Source organism: Protopterus annectens, chromosome 3.part1 (assembly GCF_019279795.1).
Source record: "Protopterus annectens isolate FY-2018-M chromosome 3.part1, PAN1.0, whole genome shotgun sequence".
NCBI classification, from domain to species: Eukaryota; Metazoa; Chordata; order Ceratodontiformes; family Protopteridae; genus Protopterus; species Protopterus annectens.
Window position 1 is genome coordinate 1400484456 of NC_056732.1, and position 23966 is coordinate 1400508421.

The following is a 23966-nucleotide window of genomic DNA, read 5'->3' on the forward strand; positions in this document are numbered from 1 at the left end:
TCTTGAACATCTTCCTACTGCTATCATATAATATGTGAAAGGCATGGTCCTGCTACCCTCCTCTTCACATGTGTCACTCATAGGTTCACAGGTTCATAGGTGTGTACCAGGCTAATGGCCCTGGAGCCTTTACAAGCCTAGCCCACAGGATTACCCTGGCATCATGCCAACCAACCTTAGTTCCCAGTGCCTCTGTTGAATAAAGCCACTGGAGTGATCCCCGGGGTGAATTTTCTATTTCCCATCCACTTATCAAGATTTCTCTTGAAGAGGGCCAGTGAGGTACTCTACTTGACATGTATGGGAAGTCTGTTTCCATAGAGTGGGCAGTCTCTGGGTTATGAACCTGTCCCTCCAGCATGTTCTGTTGATTGTGGTAATGAGGTTGAGGTCTGTGGAGAGTGTGGTGTGGAGGGATTGGGATTTCTTTAGATCTAGCATTTCTAACAGAGTTGGGCCAGACATGGCTTTGTAAGTCAAGCAGATATTGCCTCTAAGTAGGCAATATGAGAAAGAGAATAGTTGGAGTTTTTTGAGTCTGTCCATATAGGACAAATGTTTAAGACCTAGGATCCCCTTTGTGAGGTACTTTTGCAGTCTCTGCAGTTGTTGCAGGTGTCCAGCGAGGTACATGCCAAATGGGGCATTGTACTCGATGACTGGCCTAATGAAAGAAGAGTAGATGGAGACAATGACCTCTTTCTTCCTGGATCAAAACCCTTAGTAATGAGATGTGCCACATAGAAGGACCTTCTGACCACATTGGCAATGTGGTGGTTAAAAGAGAGGTCACTGTCAACCTGGGTTCCCAGATCTCTTATAACTCCTTCTGTGTTCAGTGGACTACCATCAATGTGGTAGTTCATTGGAACTGGGTTTTTCCCAAAGGGGATGATGACACATTTTTTGGCATTGAGCTTAAGGCCGTGGTTCTGACACCAGTTATTGGTTTCAGTGAGGCCTTTCTGTGGGATGTCGACATCACTTGGGGAGTTAATAAGAGCTCCCAACTTGCAATCTTCTGCAAACTTTGTCAGCCAGAGTCCCTTCATGTTAGCCTGGACTTCAAAAAAGTAGATACCAAACAAGAGAGGACCTAGCACCGAACCCTGTGGGACTCCACTCATGACTGGGTGGCAGTCTGACTTGGAGTCAGCTACTTTCACAGTGTAGGTTCTATCTGTGAGCCAGTTTGCAACCTACCTAGTGATGTAGGGGGTTGATGCCTAACTTAGTGAGATTTTCTATGATTCCTGAATGGGGAATGGTATCAAAGGCCTTGGCCAGATCAAGGTAGGCTGTATGAACCACCTTGCCTTCATCCACATCTCTGGTGACTGACACAAAGAAGTTGACCAAGTTGAGCAGGCATGATCTACCCTACACAAAACCAAACTGTGTGAGATCCAGAGCTTGGAGATTCCTTATATCCTTGTTTATTAAGTCCATGATGATGCGTTCCATAGCTTTGCACATCAGACTCATCAGGCTAATAGGGTGATAGTTCCCAGGGTCTAAAGTCACTCCTCCTTTGTGGAGAGGGATGACTGTAGCAGTGCACCATTCGGTAGGGGAAAGCCTGTGGTGAGGCTGTGATTGAACAGGGCACACAGGTGAGGTGCCAGTTCACTCTGTAGTTCATGTAGAACATAGCCAGGGATATTGTCAGGTCTGTATACTTGGCCTTGGACAGTGCTGTTTTAACCTGTGCAGCAGTAATTCTGAATGCCTGGCAATCTAGTGGTATTATGACTGGTCCTTTGGGGGAGGTAAAGTTGGCATATCCATGAATCCAGCCAAATATCTCCATACACTGGGTGCTCTGAAACTTCTTCGACCTCCTTGCACATCTTTACAATGGGTTGATAAATTAAAATCTCCTCCACTTAACATTATTCCTTCATTAAGACTCATTGCCTGTGTAAACATTTTCTTAAGATCTTTTAACGAGGATTCAGTGGGTTTATACATACAGTACTTACTAGTGGGTAAGTTTCTCCTATCAGTTTTACTTTTAATATTGCAAATCTCTTTTTCCTATCATTTTCCAGGCTTATAACTGTGCCTAAAAGTGTCACTAATTAAAGTTGCTACTCTCCTTTTTGTGTCCGGATTTACTGCTGCAATGACTGCTTTAATATGCTCATTGTCATTCAAATGGGTCTCCTGCAAAAACAGAATATCGGGTGATTCCTTTCTGATATATCTCATAAGTTTGTCCCTATTAACCTGGTTCTCCAGCGCACTTATATTCCAACATGATTTAAAATGTCATGTGATACCAGCATGCATTTATCCTACTTCACTTCACTATCTCCCTCCTCCTGCAGTTGGAATTAAAAGTAGTACAGTTCTTCTTTAAATGGCTTACCTTTTTCTGAATAATGTTGTTTTATACATAAATTTCAATGCTCTCTTGTAGATAATGGCTACAACATGCAATTTGCATACACTGAGTATGTGAGTGCCAAAGTTGTGCATAGCAGTTTCTGAAGCCTTTTTTAAGGAAGTCATTAGTTCCTGTCTAGTGCTGTCTCCTTTGACACTCCTGGCATCCCGCTGAATGAAGACCTTTTTTTTTTTTTTTTTTTTTTTTTTTTAATGTTTATGCATTATTCTACTCTAGTGATCAATCTTAGTGCAGATATAAGAATCTTAGTGCAGATGTGAGAATGGACTGCTATGTTTTTAGAGTGTATAGGTTCTTACTTCGCTCCACAGGGACAATGTGTTTACCAAGTGAACTACGTCTTGCTGATGATAGTTTAAACAGACTCGATGATTGCTCTGTCCAATCAGCGTGCATGTTATTGAGCATAAATACGTTTTTATAGTTTGTACAGTTAACTTTATAGAATGTAAAAATCTTAGTTCATTTTTGAAAGACACCTGTGAGGGAAAATCTGTTTTGCTGTAATCTAGTCACAATTTAAGCAAGAGCTTGTCATTATTCATGAGTAAATAAATATTCATGCATATTACTAAATACTCCAAATGCAAAGATTCATAGTGAGTATTTACTGAAAACCCACCTACTCAAATTAATTCTTGCATTTTTCTAGTGCACACCCGACGATTAATAAGAAATCGGTAGTTAAGGGACAGCTCATCTGGTGTTAGCAGGTGTTAGCAGTTGCTCTGAGGGATTTCCTTTAAAAACATGGTTGGAGCAACTGGATGTAAAATTATTTAAACTGAAAAAGTTGTAGGTGGAAAGTATGTATTTAAAAGACTGCATAAGAAATAAAGTTGTTCCAAAAGGACTACAACCTTGGCAATACCCCTCAGGACTTATTGAAAATTCTCTTTTGCATTGTGAATTGTTAACTATGTATGACAGACATGGCTTTGAATTGAGTTATTAATCAAGTATAATGCAAAATAAATTGAAGTGCTGTTAGTAGAATGTGATGCTTTAGAAAAACAGCTGCAAGCTGATGCTAATTATAGTAGGTGTAGTATGAACATCAAACAATATATATTAGTATTGAACATATTTTATCTGACTTCAAGCATAAAAAACATAATAAATGATTAAGGGACTAGCAACAGTATAGTAAGGGACAGGCTTACCCTAAACCACCAAAAGTTAAAACAGAAGTCGGTTATGTTAATAATACTATTAATAATGGTCCAAATATAAGGGCACAGCATCAACAAGTAATAACTGATGATGTTGAGCAAGTTGCCTATCAGAATGATTTTGAAGAGTATGATGAACAGTTCCCACCTCTCAGAAGATCAGAAAGAATAAAAAACAAAAACAATCAGAATGTTAATAACAAACATGGCTGGTCTGATAATCAGAGTTTTTACACACCCTCGAGGTGGAATCAGAGGGGGGGGGGGTACCAGTATCGTGGCAGGGGGAGGAAATACAATTAGTTACTACATGTTATTACTACATGTGTCGAGTAAGATATAACCATTATTGGTTTAGTTTCTAATGATGCTGCTAGTAGTCCAGTCATTGTATGTAATTCTTTAGGTGATTTTAAAGTGTATAATTTTTCAGATACTGTGAGAGATGAATCAATGGTAAATTTATTGAGTAAAGGTTTTACATTTGTACCATCTAAGCAACCTAATCTTGCACAAATATTGATCAACTTAAAGCTTTTTTTAAGAAAATTAAATTTCACATTGTTATTTGGTAACAATCAGATAGCATATTCTGAACCCCCTGATGTAACACGTATCCATAGCACATTTAACCCCCCCCCCACTTCATCCCATTCTAGCATCATATGAAAGAATATGTGAGTTGGATATCAGGCATATGATGAATAACAAAAAGCACTCAAATGATAATTTAACAGATGAAGAGAGAATAAATTTGCCATTTCTTATGCATCATTCTTTAAGAATAATGAAGCCTGATAAGGGGGGTGAGGTTTAGTTATAATGGACACAATTGATTATGAACAAAGAATGTTAGATATACTTATTACAGATACATATCAGGAGGTCAGAAAAAATTAGCTTAATGTAGCTTATAGAAGGATGCACATGGTCCTTAATGATATGGTTCTTGAAAATAGAATATATATTGGCACTTATAACTATTTGAACATTATTTCTCCTATAATACCCATCAAATTTGGGGCACCAAAGGTACAAAAGAATTTGAACAATCCACCATTACAACTGATATAGACAGTCATAATTCTATTAATTATGCATGTGCAAAATATTTGGACAACAGTTTAAAGAGGTTGATAATGAAATGTCCCCAAATTTGTAAAGACACATGGCATTTCCTTGAGCTACACAAACACACACAGTATTGTGACCACAGTATACTAGTAACAGTGGACATCAAGGACTTATTCCCTGTGATCCCTCATGAAGACGGTATACAGGCTGTAGAAATCTTTTTAGGTGCACAGTCCAAAATTAATTTGTATACTGAACTCTTGGAAATAGTTCTTAAGAACAATTACATCTATTTTAAGGGCAGATTTTTTTACAACAGGTGGGTGTAGCCATGGGCTCACCTTGTGGCAGAATTTTTGCGAACATAGTTATGGCTGTATGGAAACAGCAGTACATTTATAGTAGTGAATTTTTCCAGCATATTAGACTATATTTAAATTATTTGGATGACATGTTCATCCTTTGGAAGGGCAGTCAAGCAGCATTAACTTTATTTCTTTCATATATTAATACAACTACTTCATATTTGACATTTACACAACAAGTGGATAATAATGAGATTCATTTTTGGATGTTATTTTGAGTATGGATAGGGATAATAATAGATTTATAGCGAATATTTATAGAAAACCCATCTACTTAAATTCATTCTTGCATTTTTCTAGTACACACCCGACGATTAATAAGAAATCGGTAGTTAAGGGACAGCTTGTCTGGGTGGCAAGGATGGTTAGCTCAGATAAGGACTTTGAAATACGAGTGCAATAATTTGATTGACATGTTTAAAAAGAGAGGCTATCCTAATCACATTCTTAGAGAATTGTATAATGAAGTAAAAAGAAAAAGATCAAATGGTCATTTTGCACCTATTTTATCATATAACAATACCCTTAGATGTGAGTGAACACCGCCTGGACAATGCTGCACTGTTTATAACATTTAATACACATTTTTATGAAATTAAGGCTAGTATGATGAAAAACTGGGCACTTATGGATGAGGATTTGAATATTAGAACAAAATTGTGTTGTGGTTTCAAAATGGTGGCAAGGAGAACAAGTAATTTTAAAAATCTATTGGAGAATGGCAGGACAAAAAATAAAAGAAGACAGTCCTGGACAAAGTGCCTCTCAGAAGCAATGCATAAATCCAAAAATGTACAGAAGAGGCAAAACCACAGCAAAACCAATGTATAAACGTAGATTTAATAAAGCCAAAATTCAGAACAGTGAGCGCTTTCACATTTTAAAAACGTTTCATCAGACTTTCATACTACATACATTCTTCATTTAATTTAAATAGTAACTTCATTAATGCAACTTCCAATCACTTAATAAAATTAATTATGACATCACAAGCATCAATTATCTCTAAAAATTCATCATGAATCTCTAAAAGCTACATAGTTTAATTCACACTGTATATAAAAAAAATAATAGAGCTATGTGTTAAAAATAGAGATAAAAATAAAATCAATATAAATAAAAGAAGGTGCTTAATGTGCATAGGACCTTGCTGCTAGGAATGGCTTTAGTGTTATCTTGTCATTTAAACCACCCATTCTATGGGCTTGTAAACATATAATCCACCTATTTTCTTGTTCCTCAGTGTAATTTTTAATGTCACCTAATCTACCAGTCTTTTAATTAATTCTAAAGCTCTAAATCTAAATTTATGTGTCATGCCATTGGTCATCACATGCCTAGCCAATGCATTACTTTCATCTTCTTTGTTTATGGCATATATGTGTTCTCTGACTCTTTCCCTAAGTGTCCTGTTGGTCTTGCCCACATAGAAGGATTTACATACCTGGCATTGTGCTAGATATATTTAAAGATTTAGTGTTCCTATATGTGTAGCTTGGTCCCATTCCTACTATCGTTGAAATCTTTTCATCTACGGTTAATAATTTCCAGTTTTTATCTATTATTTCTTTAACTCTCATATTCTTATTCATAAACGGAATTACTACCCTAGAAATCCATCTCTTCACTCTCATTTTTATTATTTACCATATCATTATTCCTACGGAAAAATGGCCTCCTTTTCCTCCTCCTCTGTACCATATTCTCATTCAGTGCCTTCTCTGTCTCATTGTCATGATATCCCCATTGTGAAAAATTATCAGCCAACACCTTGGGAAAGCACTTATGTGATAGGAGATACAGAATTTAGTGACTATATTAAATACTACAAACAGTTTGTGGATGATATTTTCCTTGTATGGAAAGGAACCAGGGAACAACTGGATGATTATGTCCTTTACATCAATGGGACCACTGATTGTTTATCTTTTGAGTGCAATAGCTCATATGAACAAATACAGTTCTTAGATGAACAGTTGACTAAGAAGAGAGATGGTATACACACAGATATGTACAGAAAATCATGCTGGAAAAATAGTTTGTTACACGGTAACAGCATGCACCCTGCACATATTTATCCAAATATAATGACGTGGCGAGCACTTAGAATATCAAGGCTGACTAGCCATGATGAAGCCTTTTATAATACACACAAGGTGTTGGCTGATAATTTTTCACAACGGGGATATCATGACAATGAGACAGAGAAGGCACTGAATGAGAATATGGTACAGAGGAGGAGGAAAGGGAGGCCATTTTTCTGTAGGAATAATGATATGGTAAATAATAAAAATGAGCGTGAGAGATGGATTTCTAGGGTAGTAATTCCGTTTATGAATAAGAATATGAGAGTTAAAGAAATAATAGTTAAAAACTGGAAATTATTAACCGTAGATGAAAAGATTTCAACGATAGTAGGAATGGGACCAAGCTACACATATAGGAACACTAAGTCTTTAAAGAGATTGTTATTCTATGAGGATGATAAGAACACAAAGGAAATATACAGACAAGGGACATTTGCCTGCAGGAGTTGCAACCAATGTATGTACATGGTAGGTGATAACAAGTTCATCCATCCAAATATTGGACAGGAATATATCTTTAAACATTATGCTGATTGCAAAACAAGGGATTCAATATATGTAGCACAATGCCAGGTATGTAAATCCTTCTATGTGGGCAAGACAAACAGGATACTTAAGAAATAATTGATGCTTGTGATGTCATAATTAATTTTACTAAGTGATTGGAAGTTGCATTAATGAAGTTACTATTTAAATTAAATGAAGAATGTATGCAGTATGAAAGTCTGATGAAACGTTTTTAAAACGTGAAAGCGCTCACTGTTCTGAATTTTGGCTTTATTAAATCTATGTTTATACATTGATTCTGCTGTGGTGTTGCCTCTTCTGTACATTTTTAGAATGGCAGGACAAGTTGTATGGCCAATAAATCAGTGGGTATTATGAATAGATGTGGAATGTGCAATTATTGTAGACATATACATCAGGGCCAATGCATACAGATAAATGGCACAGAATATATTATTAAGGGCAAATTTAATTGCAATTCTAAGGGGGTAATATATGTGGCAGTATGTCAACTCTGCCCAGCATTTTATATAGGAAGAACCACCAGGTCTCTCAAGGAAATAATTTATGAGCACATGCATGCAATAAGGAAGGATCGGTTAAATAATGCACTAGCTAAACGTGCATGAACAGCATGATCATTATTTTAGATTTGGAATACTGCAGCAAGTGCTTAGTGATGATAGAGGGCATCCCTGGGAACTACAATTGGAAAAGGCAGAGCTTATATGGCAGCTCATGCTTCATTCTTGTGCATGGCCTGGACTTAATGATCTTTGCAGTATTAACAGCATTTTAAAACTAAAAGCTTTAAGTAGATTATGGTTGCTTTGGTAATGACAATAAGGTTTGTTTAAAATGAATATTTTACTTATGTATATAAATGTATACATATTTAATTTAATATCTTAGGCACTTTATAATAATTTTTAATTCATATAGTTGCATATATTGCTTGTATTTGGTGTATTTGGAGTGTTTAGTAATGTTCGTTTGTCTTTTCAGTATTTATTTACTCATGAATAAAGGTACATGCAGTGGGGGAAGTAGGATAATATTTAGGTTTTTGATATAATTTCCTGTAGTAGAAAAAAGGCGCCAAATTTTAAACTATTTAACTGTTGTGAATTTGTTATACTGATTTTGTCTGATTAAGTTTACAACAAGTACAGAAGACTTTCCCCACCACGGAACTTGTTTTAATAAGGTAAATATCCACTAAAATACCTTGCCACCTGTAAGCCTAACAAACTGGGTCCAAAAAAGCACTGGTGAATGTCCCTATAACTCCCGCTTGTAATCTGTTTATGCTAATAAGCATTAGGTTGGAAGGTTTAGACTTTCCTGTAGCCTTCTTTCTTCCCCAATTAAGGTGAAAACAGCATGCTTTCTACTGTTCAACAGACGAGCAGAGTGTGCTCTACACCTCCAAATAGTGCATTTCCTCAATAAACTAAGTGAAACAAGCGTGCTACCAAAGGAAATTGGAAAACGGGCTCCCTGCATTGTAAATTGAGAAGCAGGCAGGGAACTGTTTAGTTTTTAAAAGTAGGGCCTAAGAATAGAGTATTGGGCATATAAAAACAAACAAAAAAGCATGCTTGTAACACATTTAACAGTAGGTCTTAGGAACAGAGTACTGTGCATATAAAAAGAAACAAAAAAAGTGTGCTTGTAACTCATACCTGCACATGCTGCCTTTAGGCATCTGCTTTACTGGTTTAGCCCCGCTCAGCTCACTTCGCTCACTCCACTCACTCCGCTCCCCACCCTGCCCCCATATCCCGCCCGCTCCCGGTAGTACTACATTTATAGTACCACTGGCATGCCTCCTTAATTAGCTAACCAACTACATATGCTCCTAGAACCCAGAAAACTCCTAGCAAAATAATACACCCTCTATCCACCCCACTATCCATATTAACCCACCCATAGCTATTCTATTCTCCCTAATCTTTTATCCACCACATACACTCAATATAGACCCTACCATAGTAATTTACTATGACTACAGCTAAAACACTAATGCTGCTACCCTTAGTACCCCTGATATTCATTCCTTAACACCTAAGATCCTATGAATATGTACAGCATCTTGAAATCCAATACCCAAACTCTCAGACACCAACCCAGCATTTAATAAGTTTATCCACCACATAACTATCCCCTCTCCTAATTCCTCATCCCCCAGTTATCATCACCTGACTAAATACCACTACATTAGCTTAAAAAGCAAATGCTACGAAAATATCATAAACAAATTTTTAAGACTCGTAAGCAACTTAAAAAATAATCTTATGAAGGATGGAGACATCCACTCCAACCCTGGCCCATCCACAACAGTAGACCAAAGCACACCATCTAAGAACCCAACATGTACTACCCAGATTGATAGACTTCCAGACTCATTTCTGGTCTGTCATCGCAACATCAGAAGCCTTAAACAACAAGATCCATAGCCTACATGGACTCTTAGCTGTTCACTCCCCTGATATCCTCTGCCTCACAGAAACCTGGCTAAAACCAATAACCAAAGATAACAAAATAACCCCCCCATAGTACAACATCCTTAAACTGGACCGGATCTCCAGGAAAGGTGGTGGGGTAGCTGTACTAAACAAGTCTACCCTAACAATAACAATTGACACCCAACAGCCACTCCAGTTTGGCAATGCAGAAATTCTCATCACCAAACTAATAATAAATGAAAATAAATGCAGATACATTGTCTGCATTTATATTCCACCCCACAAGAATGATAATACTCTAGAAAATATCTTACATGGGCTAGCTTCTGACTATCCCCAGGAAACCATTGTCTTGGGGGACTTTAACATTGATTGGAACACCTGTTCCTCTGAAACTCCCTCCACCCATCTAAACCTCCACGGGTTTACTAAGATCATTGCCACCCCCACTAGATTTAGCAAAATCAGAGTCAAAGATAGTATCCTTGATTGATCCTTATTAACCAGCCACCCCCAAAAGTACAAGTCAGGTACATTACCTGATGATTTAAGTGATCACTGCCTTACCTATATTATTAGGCTGAAAGCCGATATTCCCAACCAGACCAACTACAAAATTATAAGAAACGTTAGGAACTTTAACCTTGACAACTTCCAAAATGAACTCAAAGCATGTAATTGGAATGTCTTGAAATGACTCCCATTACAAGAAGCAGTTGAGTACTTCAGTACCAGATTTCTGGCTGTCCTTAACCCCCAGGCTCTTTCCTGCACCATCCATGTAAAAGCCACAGTTGCACCGTGGCTATCTAAAGAAACAAAACCAAAAATTAAACTAAGAAGCAATCCCTATGGACCAAGTAAGATACCGCAGCCTAGGAACCAGACCAAAAAATCTGTCATTCTAGAAAAAAATCCCCATCAGCTGCCCCTGATAAATCCCTGTAGAAAATTGCAAACAGCTTCTCCAACTTCTTTACTGAAACTATCCAGTCTCTAGCTACCCATCTCACTCCATCTGACACACACACCAGCTCTGGCACATCTAGCCCTGATCCACCCACAGCCCACCCCCACCCTTTAAACCAAACCAACCCTACCTATCTCTGATCTGAACTTAAAAAAAGTTAAAGTTACTTACACACTAGCTTCACCCCACCCAGCTGAATATCTTCAAAAATCAGCTGATGCCATAGCACTTCCCATTTCAATTCTGATCAATAGATCCATCTCAGAAGCAGCCATCCCAGCAATATGGAAAATATCACGTTATACCTCTCCATAAAGGAGGAAGTTCCACAGAATTATCTAACTTTAGACCTATAGCCATTCTTTCCCCACTAGCTAAAATCATGGAAAGATGCATACACAAACAAATCATGCACTTTCCTATTCAAAACGGAAAGCTCACCAACTGTTAGCACAGCTTTAGGCCATTCCACAGTACCACCACGGTCATCATAATAACAACAAACTATCTTCAGCACTCTTCCTAGATCTCTCAAAAGCTTTCAATATGGTCAACCATCAGCTACTGCTCAATACCCTACAGACCAACACATAATACAATGGTTTCACTCCTACCTAAATGGTAGACAGCAGGCTGTCTTATGGCAGAGTAAGCTGTCATCCCAACTTCCTCTAACCCTAGGTGTCCCACAAGGGTCCATACTAGGTCCCCTTCTTTTTTCTGTCTTTATCAATGATCTGCAAACCACCATCCCAGGAGCCACCTGCATCCAATATGCAGATGACTCAACGCTAATATGCTCCGCCTCCTCCTACACAACTTCTAACCCTTACCCAGACCACTTTCAGCACAGTAGAAACATGGCTAGCTAATTGCTGTCTGCTTCTAAATCCTAACAAAACCAAGCTACTACTTTTCTCCCCTAACCGTAGAATTTCTCCTACTTCCTTCAACATCAAATCTAGCAATGACTCCATTATCTCCCCTGACGACTATACAAAGCTTCTCAGTGTAATAATAGACAACAACCTTAAATTTGATAAACATGTCAATCACACTATTAAGTCTGTCAACAAAAAACTTGGCTTCCCTGTACAGAGTCAAACCTTTCCTCACCCCCCTAGCTAGGGTAGCTATTGCAAGATCACACCTCCTCCATATCCTTATGTATGACTCCCCTGTACTCACCAACCTATCCAAAACTGATCTCAACAAATTATCAGGATGTTACAATCATATAGCCAGAATCGCTACTGACATGGCTTTTAGGACCCGCCATTGCCAGAACCTCAAAGCACTGGGATGGCTAGAGTATCCTACCCTTCTACAGTTCAACCAGCTTATAGTAGCACATAAAATATTCCATCAACCTGATAACACCCCTGCCCTCAAAAATATTCTCACCCCTCATAGTGCCCCCAGGCCATTACGCTCAGCTGATAAACTAATGATACTGACCCAAAAATCCAACAACTCTGCAGGCAATGCTAAATCTGCCAACTCAACTGGTAAAATCTGGAATCTACTCCCTGTAACCATTACCAAGGAAACCTACTACCCCTATTTAAAAGAGAACTCAAAAACTACCTCACATCTCATTAGCTGTGATCTTGTTCTAAACCTGACTAACAACTTCACTAATACATGTCTTGCTACCCAACCTGCTGTTTAGCTAAGTATCTACGCCTCATAGCATTTGAATGTCTAAACATTGTGAATTATGAGATCTGAGTGTATTCTATGTTCACATTTTCTGATACGTCTCTGCCAATCAGATGTAAGTCTACACATTGTGTATATTGATATCTGCCTGTATTCTTGGTCTATTTTTCTAAACATGTCTGCCTGAGTTTATTACTCAGTGATGTATGTACTCTCTCTTTTTTGGTATGTGGAGCTTTTCTCCCCAGGCTTCCGCTGAAAATGAACATATATCCAGTCATGCTATCCCGGTCAACAAATGTAAAATAAATAAATAAATAAATTTATATCCCTCCTGATGAAAATACAGCTACACTGGAAGATATCCTACATTGATTATCCATAACAATTCCACAAGAAAAAATACTACTAGGTGACGTCAATTTCAGTTGGTTGGACATAACCTCTAACTCCTAACTAATGTATCTAGCATGAACTTATATGGTTTTGCAAAACTAATTAATAGCCCCATACATTATAGCAAGACATCAAATTCCTTATTAGACTGGATCCTAATATTAGACCATAACAAATTCACCATCACAAGTACTATATCAGACTCTTTTAGAGACTGTCTCCCAATCTATACAATCAGACATTTCAAACATCTAGTTAAACAACATGCGTATAAACAACAAACAACCTGTCCACATTTAAGCCAGAAATATTTATTACTACCCTATCATCTATTAACTCCTAACATCCTAAGTCTTCCCTTTAGACAATGCTGTAAATTAATTCAACACAACTTTCCTAAATATCCTAAACAGCCTTGCACTTCCTAGAATAAAGAGACTAAAAACAAACAATGCAATGTGGCTATTCAAAAAGAGTAGAATGCTAATGCACTGTGCAAATAATTGTAAAAATATAAAACACCACAATATCTTGACAGCTTCAAAATGTTCCACAACCATACTAAAAAGCAAATAAATGAAGACAAAAATTATATTATAACAACATTCAATACAATAGTAAACACAGCCTTAAAAAAAATCTGGTCAGCCATTAAAGATATTTTTACATCCTGGGTACAAATTCAAGTATGACCTCTCTCCCAATAACTCGCCACTTGAAACTAAAGTAGAATTCAACTCTTATTTCATAGATATCATAGCATCTGTAACCAAGGATTCCCCATCATCTAATCCCAGCCCTGCCCAACAGCCACATATCACCACATCCACTTTAACCTTCAAACCTGTGACTACATCCTGTATAAAACAACTCTTAAAAAAATCAAACCATGCTCAACTTCAGCTGATGCCCATTCAAGCAAGTACCTTAAAATAGCAGACAGTAGCATTGCCTATTATGTCTCAATCCCTATAAATAGGTCAATCCACATTCTCTCTTTCTGGAAAAAAAATCACAAATATTTGTACTCAAAAGAGGACATTCAACAGACATTACTAACTTGAGACCTTTAGCAATCTTATCCCCCTTCTCCAAAATACTTGAACAATGTATTCAAGAACAATTAGTAAACCAAGTCCTGCCAGAACTCTTACGCCCCCCCCCCACACACACACACAACATGACTTTCATCCCTCTAATAGTATTAACACCTCCCTTCTAACCTTTATAGATACTGTCATTAAAGCCAGACATAATAGCAAACTACTCTCTTCCTTATTTCTAGACTTGTATACACAGTTTGTCACAGTAAACTTCTTCAAATGTCCTCATTAGGTTTATCACAGCCCTCCCTTCTATGGTTTAAAACCTGCCAGTCCAATAGGTATCAGCCAGTAAAATGGCACTCTACCCTCTCTCCATACTTCATAGTCACCACTGGTATACCACAAGGGTTTATCCTTGGACCCCTCCACTTTAACATTTTCACCAACACCATCCAAGCATCCACACAACAGGTTTCCCTCATACAATACCCAGATGATTCCACACTGATATGCACATCTGACAACATGACACATCTCAAAAAAATTACTTAGGAAGCCTTAATAGACACCAAAACATGGCCCTGTAACTCACAACTCACAATCAACCCCAAGAAAATAAATTACTTAAAGTTCATAGGGTAGTACTAGACTAACTGCCTTGTGGATTGTTTTAAGCTTAGCTAGTTACCCCATGTGAGAATCAAACCCTGCACCTTGTGTCTGAAAGGTAAACACCTTAACCATTCTGCCAACCATCCAACCCTCCTAACACACTAGTTTGTCATTATATCTGGCTTTAGTAACAGTGTCTATCTTTTTTAACCCAAATCTATTGTCTCTTGAAAACATTTAAAATCCTCTCTCAATAATACATTGAAGTCCCTTCTCACAGCAAATTATCGAAGATGATAGTGGATGATAATCTTAAATTTGACCTGCATATACGAAATTGCATTAAAAGATCAGCAAAAACTAGAGATGCCTTACAAAGCCATAAACTTTCTCAACAACACAACTAAAACTACACTGGTCACTACTTTCTTCCTCTCCTCCCTACTTTGTGGTGCTCCAATCCTTATTAACTTCAAGGCATCACAAAAATCAAAACTTGAACAATGATATAATAAAGTAGTTAAATTTACAGCAAATATCCCCTTTCAGAGCCCATCACTATGATGTACTAAAACACCTAAATTGGTTGGAACGTCCTCATCAACTAGCATGTGCAAAGCTTCTTACCACATATAAAATTATCCAGCATGCATCAGCTTGTCCAGCATTAAATACCATTCTATGCAACTATGCTCCCAATTAGTCGTTATGAACCAGTGACCAGAACTCCTCTCTGTCCACAAATCTATCAGATTTGCTAGACATGGTATATATTCATATCATGTTGCTAAGGCCTGGAGTTCCTTACTTGCATCCATCAGGTCACTATACTTCTTCCAGTCCTTTAAAACCATTGTGAAAGACTTTGTAGATGACATATTTCTCTGTACTTGCTCAGCCATAGGATAAACCATATCTCTAAATATGAACATGTACCTATTACACCTCCTTACTCCCCCTTCTTCACCCACTTCCTTAATTCAGCAAATTTCTCTCCTTTGACTCTTTTTCTAAATATGCCATAACCCTGTTTTTTTTTCTCTCACTTCATCTTGTATTTCATGTTTTTTATTATACTAACTTACCTTTAATTTCTCTATATACTAGCTACAATTTCTTTAAATATTAAATCATTGTCATATAAGTTGTATCTGTTCTTGACCAATGTTTTCACATTGTCTAATCTGATATAATTATTAAAACTGTAGATGTTTTTGTATTATTTTTGAAGACTGTAAAATTATTGTTCTTAAAATGCTTTTGAAATACCTTGTAACATTTCTCCCCAGGCTTCCACTGAAAATGGGTACCTACACAGTCAGACTTTCTTGGTAATCAAATGTCAATAAATAAATAAATAAAATGATTCTGAGTTAGTGTCTGGTCTACTACATACTGACCTTTTGTAAAGAAACCTAAAACTGATCATGAAAGTCAACACTTTTTGACTACACTGGGGAAATAGAGGAAGAATCAAAAATGAATAACAGTAAATATCGTGGGATGAATACATTTGAATCAGTGGCAGAAGAAGTGAAGGAAAACTACAGTCAACTGGCTAAGAAAATGGAAAAGCACTTTGGAATACAGAAAAAAGGTAGTTTAGTCTCTATCAGGAAGGCAAATGTTTTAATGAAAATATTGCCTTGGTATGTTTTACCTCTACAGACATCTCCCAGTAAGCCCAGAATAAAAATTGGCACACTGGTTAAAGAAGTTTTGTGATAAGTGTATATAGAGGTGAGTGAAGATAATAGTTAATGCTACAGAATATATCAAGGCACAATCTCTGCAATGGAAAGTCTGCAGTCTTCACTAAGAAGCTGTTAAGCAGAACCAGAACTCATGATTCTTGAAGAGAAGATTAGGCCACTTCTCCCTTACCTGGCCGGTCATACTATACCAAGGCCATAAACTTAACTAGTGTCATCACAGCCACAAACAAGAGGCCACTGTCTGTACTGCTGTGGTAGTCAAGGAATTGTAGATTACTGTGCTATCTAGCAGAGGTGACACTTTTCAGGAGATGTGCTGTCTGATACGTATTTAATAGAGCTGTTTGTACTTATTTCAGTGAGGCACTAAGGAAGCTGCAATACAAATAACAGTACTTGTGGTAGGATAGTTGCAACCAGTGTTGTGCTGCCATTCACATGATTGTCATATTCTTCTAACTGCTGTAAAGCAACAGACTATGGCATTTTGTTTATCTTGAACAATTTTTACCCTTGATAGCATAAAAATATTTGTCATTTAATCCTTAAGAGTGTTATTAGGCAGTGTTTGCCATTTCTTGGCTGCTGGAGTGTTACAGTATATTAGTGAAAGCTATGTCAGACTGTTTTAGTATAGACTGTCTGGACATATACAATAAAGGCCAGATGAAGAAACTTACAGTAACTGTGTTAAAGTCTATTTACTGTTTTTTTGGTCCCCTCAGACCTCATTATTACCAGACCAGCCCCCAATGCTGAATGTGTACTCCGGATCTACCAGCCATCCTCTTACCCCCATGACTTACTCAGGTGTTGCTGAGACTGGTTGTAGATCTTAATTGTGCCCTGGGGGCTCGTCCATCTGTGCATCCTTTTTTCTGTTTTTTTTTAGGGGGGTTATATAGCCTGCCTACTTTCCCTTTCTCTGCCCCCCTCACACTCATTGGTCACATCCGAGGGCAAATCCCATCTTTGGACCACACTTCCCCATAGAGAACACCACCACCACCAAGTTCTGTCCCCCCAGGACTGGTTCTCCCATCCCACCCTGCCTCTCCATCAGTCACCTGAGTTGCTAATTGAACCCTGGTTGGCTGAGTGTTAGAGTTTTATCCCATCTACACCACCAGAGTGGCTGCAGTTGTATTTACTTTTGAGATCTTTGAAAAATTAAATCTGGTATAAAGGTGACTGTAGCCTCTAAAAGGCTGCCCCTCTTCTTTAACAAAGGTATTTGAGTTATTAGGACATTCCATTTTGTGGATAATTGATGCCATACAACACAAGTAAAGTAATTTCATATTTTACTTGTTAAAACATGTAATTTAAAATTGCATTCTTACTGGACAAATTTATTTTTTGGGGGAAGGTCATTGTACATATGAGAAATAAGGTTTTAATTCAAATACATTTTTCTCTACTCATGCCTTCAAATATTAAAATGTTTTTGTAGGAATATTTTGCACATAGCACACCTCTCATTTGTCCAGCATGGAAGGTATTATCTTTGCATATGCATATATTTTATAGTTTGATGCTGAAACTCTTTGCTTCCCTAGTCTCAGAGTATAGAACCAGATGTCTTCTACTGCAAGAAACTTATGAGTGAAACTGGCATTTCTCTCCTCATGCCTGGCAGCTTGTTTGGACAAAAGGAAGGAACGTACCATTACAGGTATATTTTTTATTTCTTTTGAAGAATATTATAGTACCTATATAATTAGCACAACCTATTGTTCTATTTCTTCTCTGCTGTTCATTGGCCCATGTGCCTAACTTAATATAGCTACATTCACAAGACATGTCCTATTTACGTAATATTATGTACCTATGATTATACCCAACAATATGACCTGTTTATTTACCACTGTGTATCTACATGTATTTCTATGTTATTGTTCTGTATACTGTTTTCTAAATTTGTACTGTGCCTTTGACCTGAACCATAGCTCCTTTTGGCCTATCAGGACTAGTCCGTTATCCTGGAGAACAAAAATATAAATCGAAGGATGACACCATGGGGTAGAACCAACAAACTTTAATATGTCCAAAAGATAAAAATGAAAAGATGTGAGCACTTTGTTTGGTAATGGCCACTAAATAGTTAATTACTGGTGGTTTGTCATTGGCTGAAATTGCATTTAAATATGGCATACGCCTGGCTGTTAAATTGTCTGACGAAGCGTTCATTTATTGAATGCGAAAGCTCTCACATCTTTTCATTTTTATTATATTAAAGTTTGTCGGTCCTATCCCGTAGTGTCATCCTTGGATCTTGTTTTCACATTTTGCTTGTTTTTTCTCCAAGAGGTGATTTGTCCTCGAGCTTCTTATTTTTATCCTATATAAATAGAAACACTACTAAGAAAAGTGGATGTTCCTGTGCACACAAACATTGACAGGGTACAAGAAGGGACAGAAATGTCTGCTCTCACCCTTTGTGTGTGCCTTTGTTGCACAGCTTCCATGCCAGTCACTGAGATGAAACCCAAGGTGCAGAGAATCCAAAGAGCAAAGCATAGCATTACATTCTAATGACAGTCAGGTCCTACTGTAAGACTTGTACACCTCATTGCCAGCCCTAGAGAAATAGGATAACTGAAGCACTGCTAATGCATCATCAGTATATCCAATTTCCTTAGCTTGTATACTCGTAAGGTTTCACCATTTGAATTGTTTAAGATGATCCTCTTCATTTCTTCATGATTTGACTACTTGAACTCATTTAGAAATTGTATATTCTGTTTGACAATGGTAGAAACATGCTAAAGCTACTGTATGTGTAGCTGCAGTTTTTTAATAATGTATCTTCTGTCTGACAATTGTAGCATTGTACTGACACTGCTATGTGTTACTTTTGATCTGACTGGAAATTTCACATAGTCCCTGGCTGAGCCAGAAAATGACCCAGGAGTAACAGTGATCTAGTATGGTCAACTAATACAAATAAATATATGAAGTTAAAACTGAGCACACTTGTAAATGGAATTCACTAGAGATTAAAATCTGAAGTCATTTGAATATTTCATTGTTGAAATGCATGCGGGCGGCCACGGTGGTGCAGTGGTTAGCATTGTCACCTCACAGCAAGAGGTTCTCCAGTTCAATCCTCAGCTGGGGTGCCTTCTGTGCAGAGTCTGCATGTCCTCCCTGTGGTCGAGTCGGTTTCCTTCTGATGCTCCGGTTTCCTCCCACATCCCAAAGACATGCTGCAGGTGGATTGGATACTCTAAATTGGCCCTAGGTCTGAGTGTGTGTGTGTGTGTGTGTGTGTGTGTGTGTGTGTGTGTGTGTGTGTGTGTGTGTGTGTGTGTGTGTGTGTGTGTGTGTTTACCTTCTGTGGAAGTTTGGGCACCGGGCTAGCAACTCGACACTGTAAAACTCCACTGCCAATCATGAGCAGACAGGTGATCCACTGTGGTGACCCCTAACCGGGAAAAGCCAAAATAAGAAGAAGAAGATTGCTGAAATGCATGCCAAGGATAAAGATTACAGTATCAAGCCCTTGCTGCTGGATAGAGATTATCCTTTGGTAGTATCAGAGACTGCATAATTCTATCAGCTATAAGTGCGATGTTAATGATGTACCAGATGTTGGTGATTAAAGCATAAGATGGACTCATATTCTTCAGCGGGATGTTGGGCAAGACTATGTAACCCTGATAATTCAGTAGTACCAGGGGCGGCTTGTGTGAGTCAATAGTAAGTTTGGAGCATAGGGTCACTCACCACATCTTGCTTTACTTGAGAAGCCTCATGCATAATTTTACTGAAGAAACTTATTCTGATTTTGCTGAATGGGAAGAGCTTGATATTATCCTCAACACTATTCTCCATTTATGTATGAATATTAATTTAATTTCATGTAGAATATATCCTTAAGGTATGTTAAAACAAATTGATTAGACCTGTATGCCTTATAGTATTTAATTTTGTTTTAAACATTGAATTTTTTATTATGAATAGTTAGTTAATAACACTTGATGCCAGCTTATTAAAACATAAAACAATTCAATCAGATTCATGGAACCTTAAGTTTCTGGTGAAGCTCAGACATGAAAGTCTCCCACTGTCAGAGAAATTAGAGAAAATTCCTCTTACTAGAACTGCATGAGTACTCACAATAAGTATCACACTTTGTGTCTTAAGTCTAATTAAATGTCATCCCACCTTAAAGCCATTGATCTCCACACATCATAAAGCCATTGCCTACCATACTCTGATTTTAATTTTAGATATAATACTAAACACAGTCAATAGTGATCACGTATCCCTTCATTTTAAACATGCCCACTGACCATAACTGTTATAATAATGTCAACAGATGGGGCTAAGGATAAAATTGCAGCTGGGATTAAAGTTTACTTAGCAGTTAAAGGGCATGTAAGGCTTAGAGATGCAGCACTAATGAAGGCTAGTGACTAATTCATTGGTCTATATAATCACCCACCTAGCCTAATATCAATTCTTACCATCATAGGGCTACAGGTAGGATTAGGGTTAGAGCAATATTACTATTACATATACTGCATGTTATATAGTAAAGCATTTTCAGTTATTTTTTGTGTGTTATAGGGATAGTGAAGTAAGCACATGCCCCTGTTTTTCTATTTCTTCTTTCTTTCTTCCTGTTTAAGTTTAAGAAATGTAGGCATTACAATGTAAAAAGAGAAGAAAACTTGATCTAAAACATGTTTAAGATAATAGGCTATAATCTTGGGTTGTAGAGGTGAGGGACAATCATGATGGAAGTACATTTTATATGTTTTTTTTCTTACTTTTGAATGGGGAATGACTGGATTAAGGCCCTTGGCTTGATCTAAAAACAGGTTTCAAGTGAAAGCAAGTAAATAAGAAAATACTAAATGTAAGGAAAAGCAAATAAATGTTCACAGTACAACATGAGAAGCTTGTAGCTAAAGGTAATTGCGTATCTGGAGCTCATGTTTCTATTGAAACATGGTGATAACAGAGCAATAAAAACAGAATACGTTTTTTTCTTTTTTTCAGTGGCTGAAAGATAGTGTTTTCTGAAAGCATTCAAGTTGTTTTCTATATCTGGAAGACTAATAATGATAAGATGAATACAGACAGCACTTAGTGTAATTAAAAGCACAGGCTGTTCCATGCACTTTAGCATCGACAACCTTAAAGGTCAGTTAAAGCCTGTGAGTGTAGTTATTAGTCTAGGACAACTGTTCCTTTTAGGAAGGTGTAAGAACTGATAGGATAGTAGAATACTGAAATGAACTGGAAATACCTGGAAAAAACTGGAATGAGACTAAAATGAATATATTTATCTTTTAATTACCCAAAACTGTGCTGAACAGGTGCCAGTCTCTCCTTTATGGACCAGATCTTCTTGTAACTTTCAGAATAAAAGTCTGCATACACTGTAGTTCAGTTAAGAATGTTTTATTATGCACCAAATCCTCATGTCCCTAGCTTCTGCACATACTGTCCATAAAGTCTGTACTCCAAATGTCAAATATTACTGTATAATAACAGTGCTGATAATTATGTCGATAGCTTCTGCACTTATATTGCTTTCCTCCTGAATAACAATATTCTGGAATGCTGGATATTTAACCTGACTTCTGCACTCACTGTCAAGTGCCCATATCAAACTTCTGTGGACTGCATTGCAATTACTTTTTACATATCAGTCCAAATGAACTAACTAACTGTGACTGAAGTATCTCCTAATAATCCCAACACCCTGTAAATTTCTACACACCTTTTTAACCTCGGTTCACAAGCCTAGTACTATCCAAATAAGGTATGTTTAGACTCAATGTACTGCACATTCTGTTATTCTTATCAGTATTCTTGACTGAAGGTTATTTTCACTGATTTAAAGTGCATTCATTGAAACGGCATGCAAAATGTGAAGACCTGCTTTAATATGTTGACTTATGCAAAGAGAATACTGTATTTTTGTCTAACAACCAACATTTAAATGATACCTGATGTTGCAGAAGATTAAACTTCATTATTTGAAGATGTACATAGCTTTGTGTGTTTGTATTACATTAATAAGTTATAGGGGTGTTATGGGAGTGTCTTGATACAAGTTTCAGAGACAGACATATCTATAAAATCTTTAATTAATCTTTTCATGCAGGGGATTCCACAACAAACACATGCTCCTAATAGGAGTAAACCCACACAAATGGCAATCAGAATATTCATTAGGATGGAACCCCACCCCCCAAACAGATTCTGGAAAAAATCCGTCAGAGGGTTTGGGCCTGGTTTGGTCATGGCTGACACTTGCTGAATCACCTCCAGATGGTTATTAATTTCATGTCTATTATCTGGTATGTACGCACAGCATTCTTCTTTGATAAGCGCACACGTACCACCTCTCACCGCTAGGGTGAAGTCAAGAGCCATCCGATTTTGTAGCACAACAGTTCTCATTGCATTCAGTTCATCAGTCACTAATTCAAGAGCAGAAAAAGTTGCATTACTCATTACTTCGAGAAGTTTCGACAGTTTTCTCAGCTCCCAAATTGATTTGACTGCACCATACGCTGGGAGTATACCTGCCCAGGATATAACACTGTCACTCAAGTCCATATGAGTCAATTTGTCTTTGTCCTTCACGGAATTATGGTCTTTCCAACCTGCTTCAACTCGCCCTACTGGATTCACAGGTTTCTCGATTGGATCTTTGGTTTTCTTGGAAACATCTTTCACGTTCCGTATTTTACCCAGAGGTAATTCCGCAGTGTGTCGTATGGCGGAACCAAGGTAACCCAAAAACAACTGCCGGAACAATTCTCAGGTAGCCATTTGTATGCCTTTTTCCCACACACAAAATAACAGTTTTCAACTTTAGTGCTAATACGCACCAACCCTGCATGAAACATTTTCTTATCTATGATTGACAATTGTTTAATCAAAACAGGATTTCTTTTTACTTCATTCAGTGTCATTTTCATTGAGTTCAAATATGAATCATAGTTAGTATTGCAAACAGTACCCCTACTTTTAGTCTTAATATAACATTTATAAGATATTGTTATGTTACAGTTACTCCAGCCCACCTGGAGAGTATCATTCTTGAAAAAACACACAATTCCTTTTTGTGTAACAGGTAAATACAATGCTATTTTATCCTGTGATCTCACAGTTCCTGTGTCAAAAAGCAAATTCTCCCAAGTCTCATTGATCCCTAAAGGAACAGCGGACATTAGTAGTCCTCTATATGCTGTTGGTATAGCTGTACAAACCCAGCAGTTTGAAATGTTCATAGTCTCAGCATATACACGTTTAATTGTTAGGTATGTGTTAAAGTTTGGATGCCAGTCTATGGATGTCTCATCACGTTTATCTAGTTTTACTTGTGTGATTGAGAAATGAAAAAACCACAACAAAAAGTAGATTGTCAAAAGTACAGTCAACAAGTGTACGCTCAATAATATGATTATGCAACATTTTTGAGGTTGGTCTGAATTCTTATCTTTGGCCATTTTG

The 23966-nt window shown here is 37.4% G+C and overlaps 1 protein-coding gene across 8 annotated transcripts in view; it reads left to right on the forward strand.

Moving 5' to 3' along the window:
- The window catches only part of LOC122798488 (alanine aminotransferase 2-like), a 1719357-nt gene that overhangs the window by 878360 nt on the left and 817031 nt on the right, over positions 1-23966 (forward strand). For 7 of the 8 annotated variants that reach the window (XM_044067464.1, XM_044067468.1, XM_044067469.1 and 4 more), the window contains one exon: positions 18044-18159. In XM_044067464.1, coding sequence (XP_043923399.1) covers positions 18044-18159 — 116 coding nt within the window. Of the gene's footprint in view, positions 1-18043; positions 18160-23966 lie in introns of those variants that run through there. The other variant, XM_044067470.1, reaches the window with a different exon arrangement.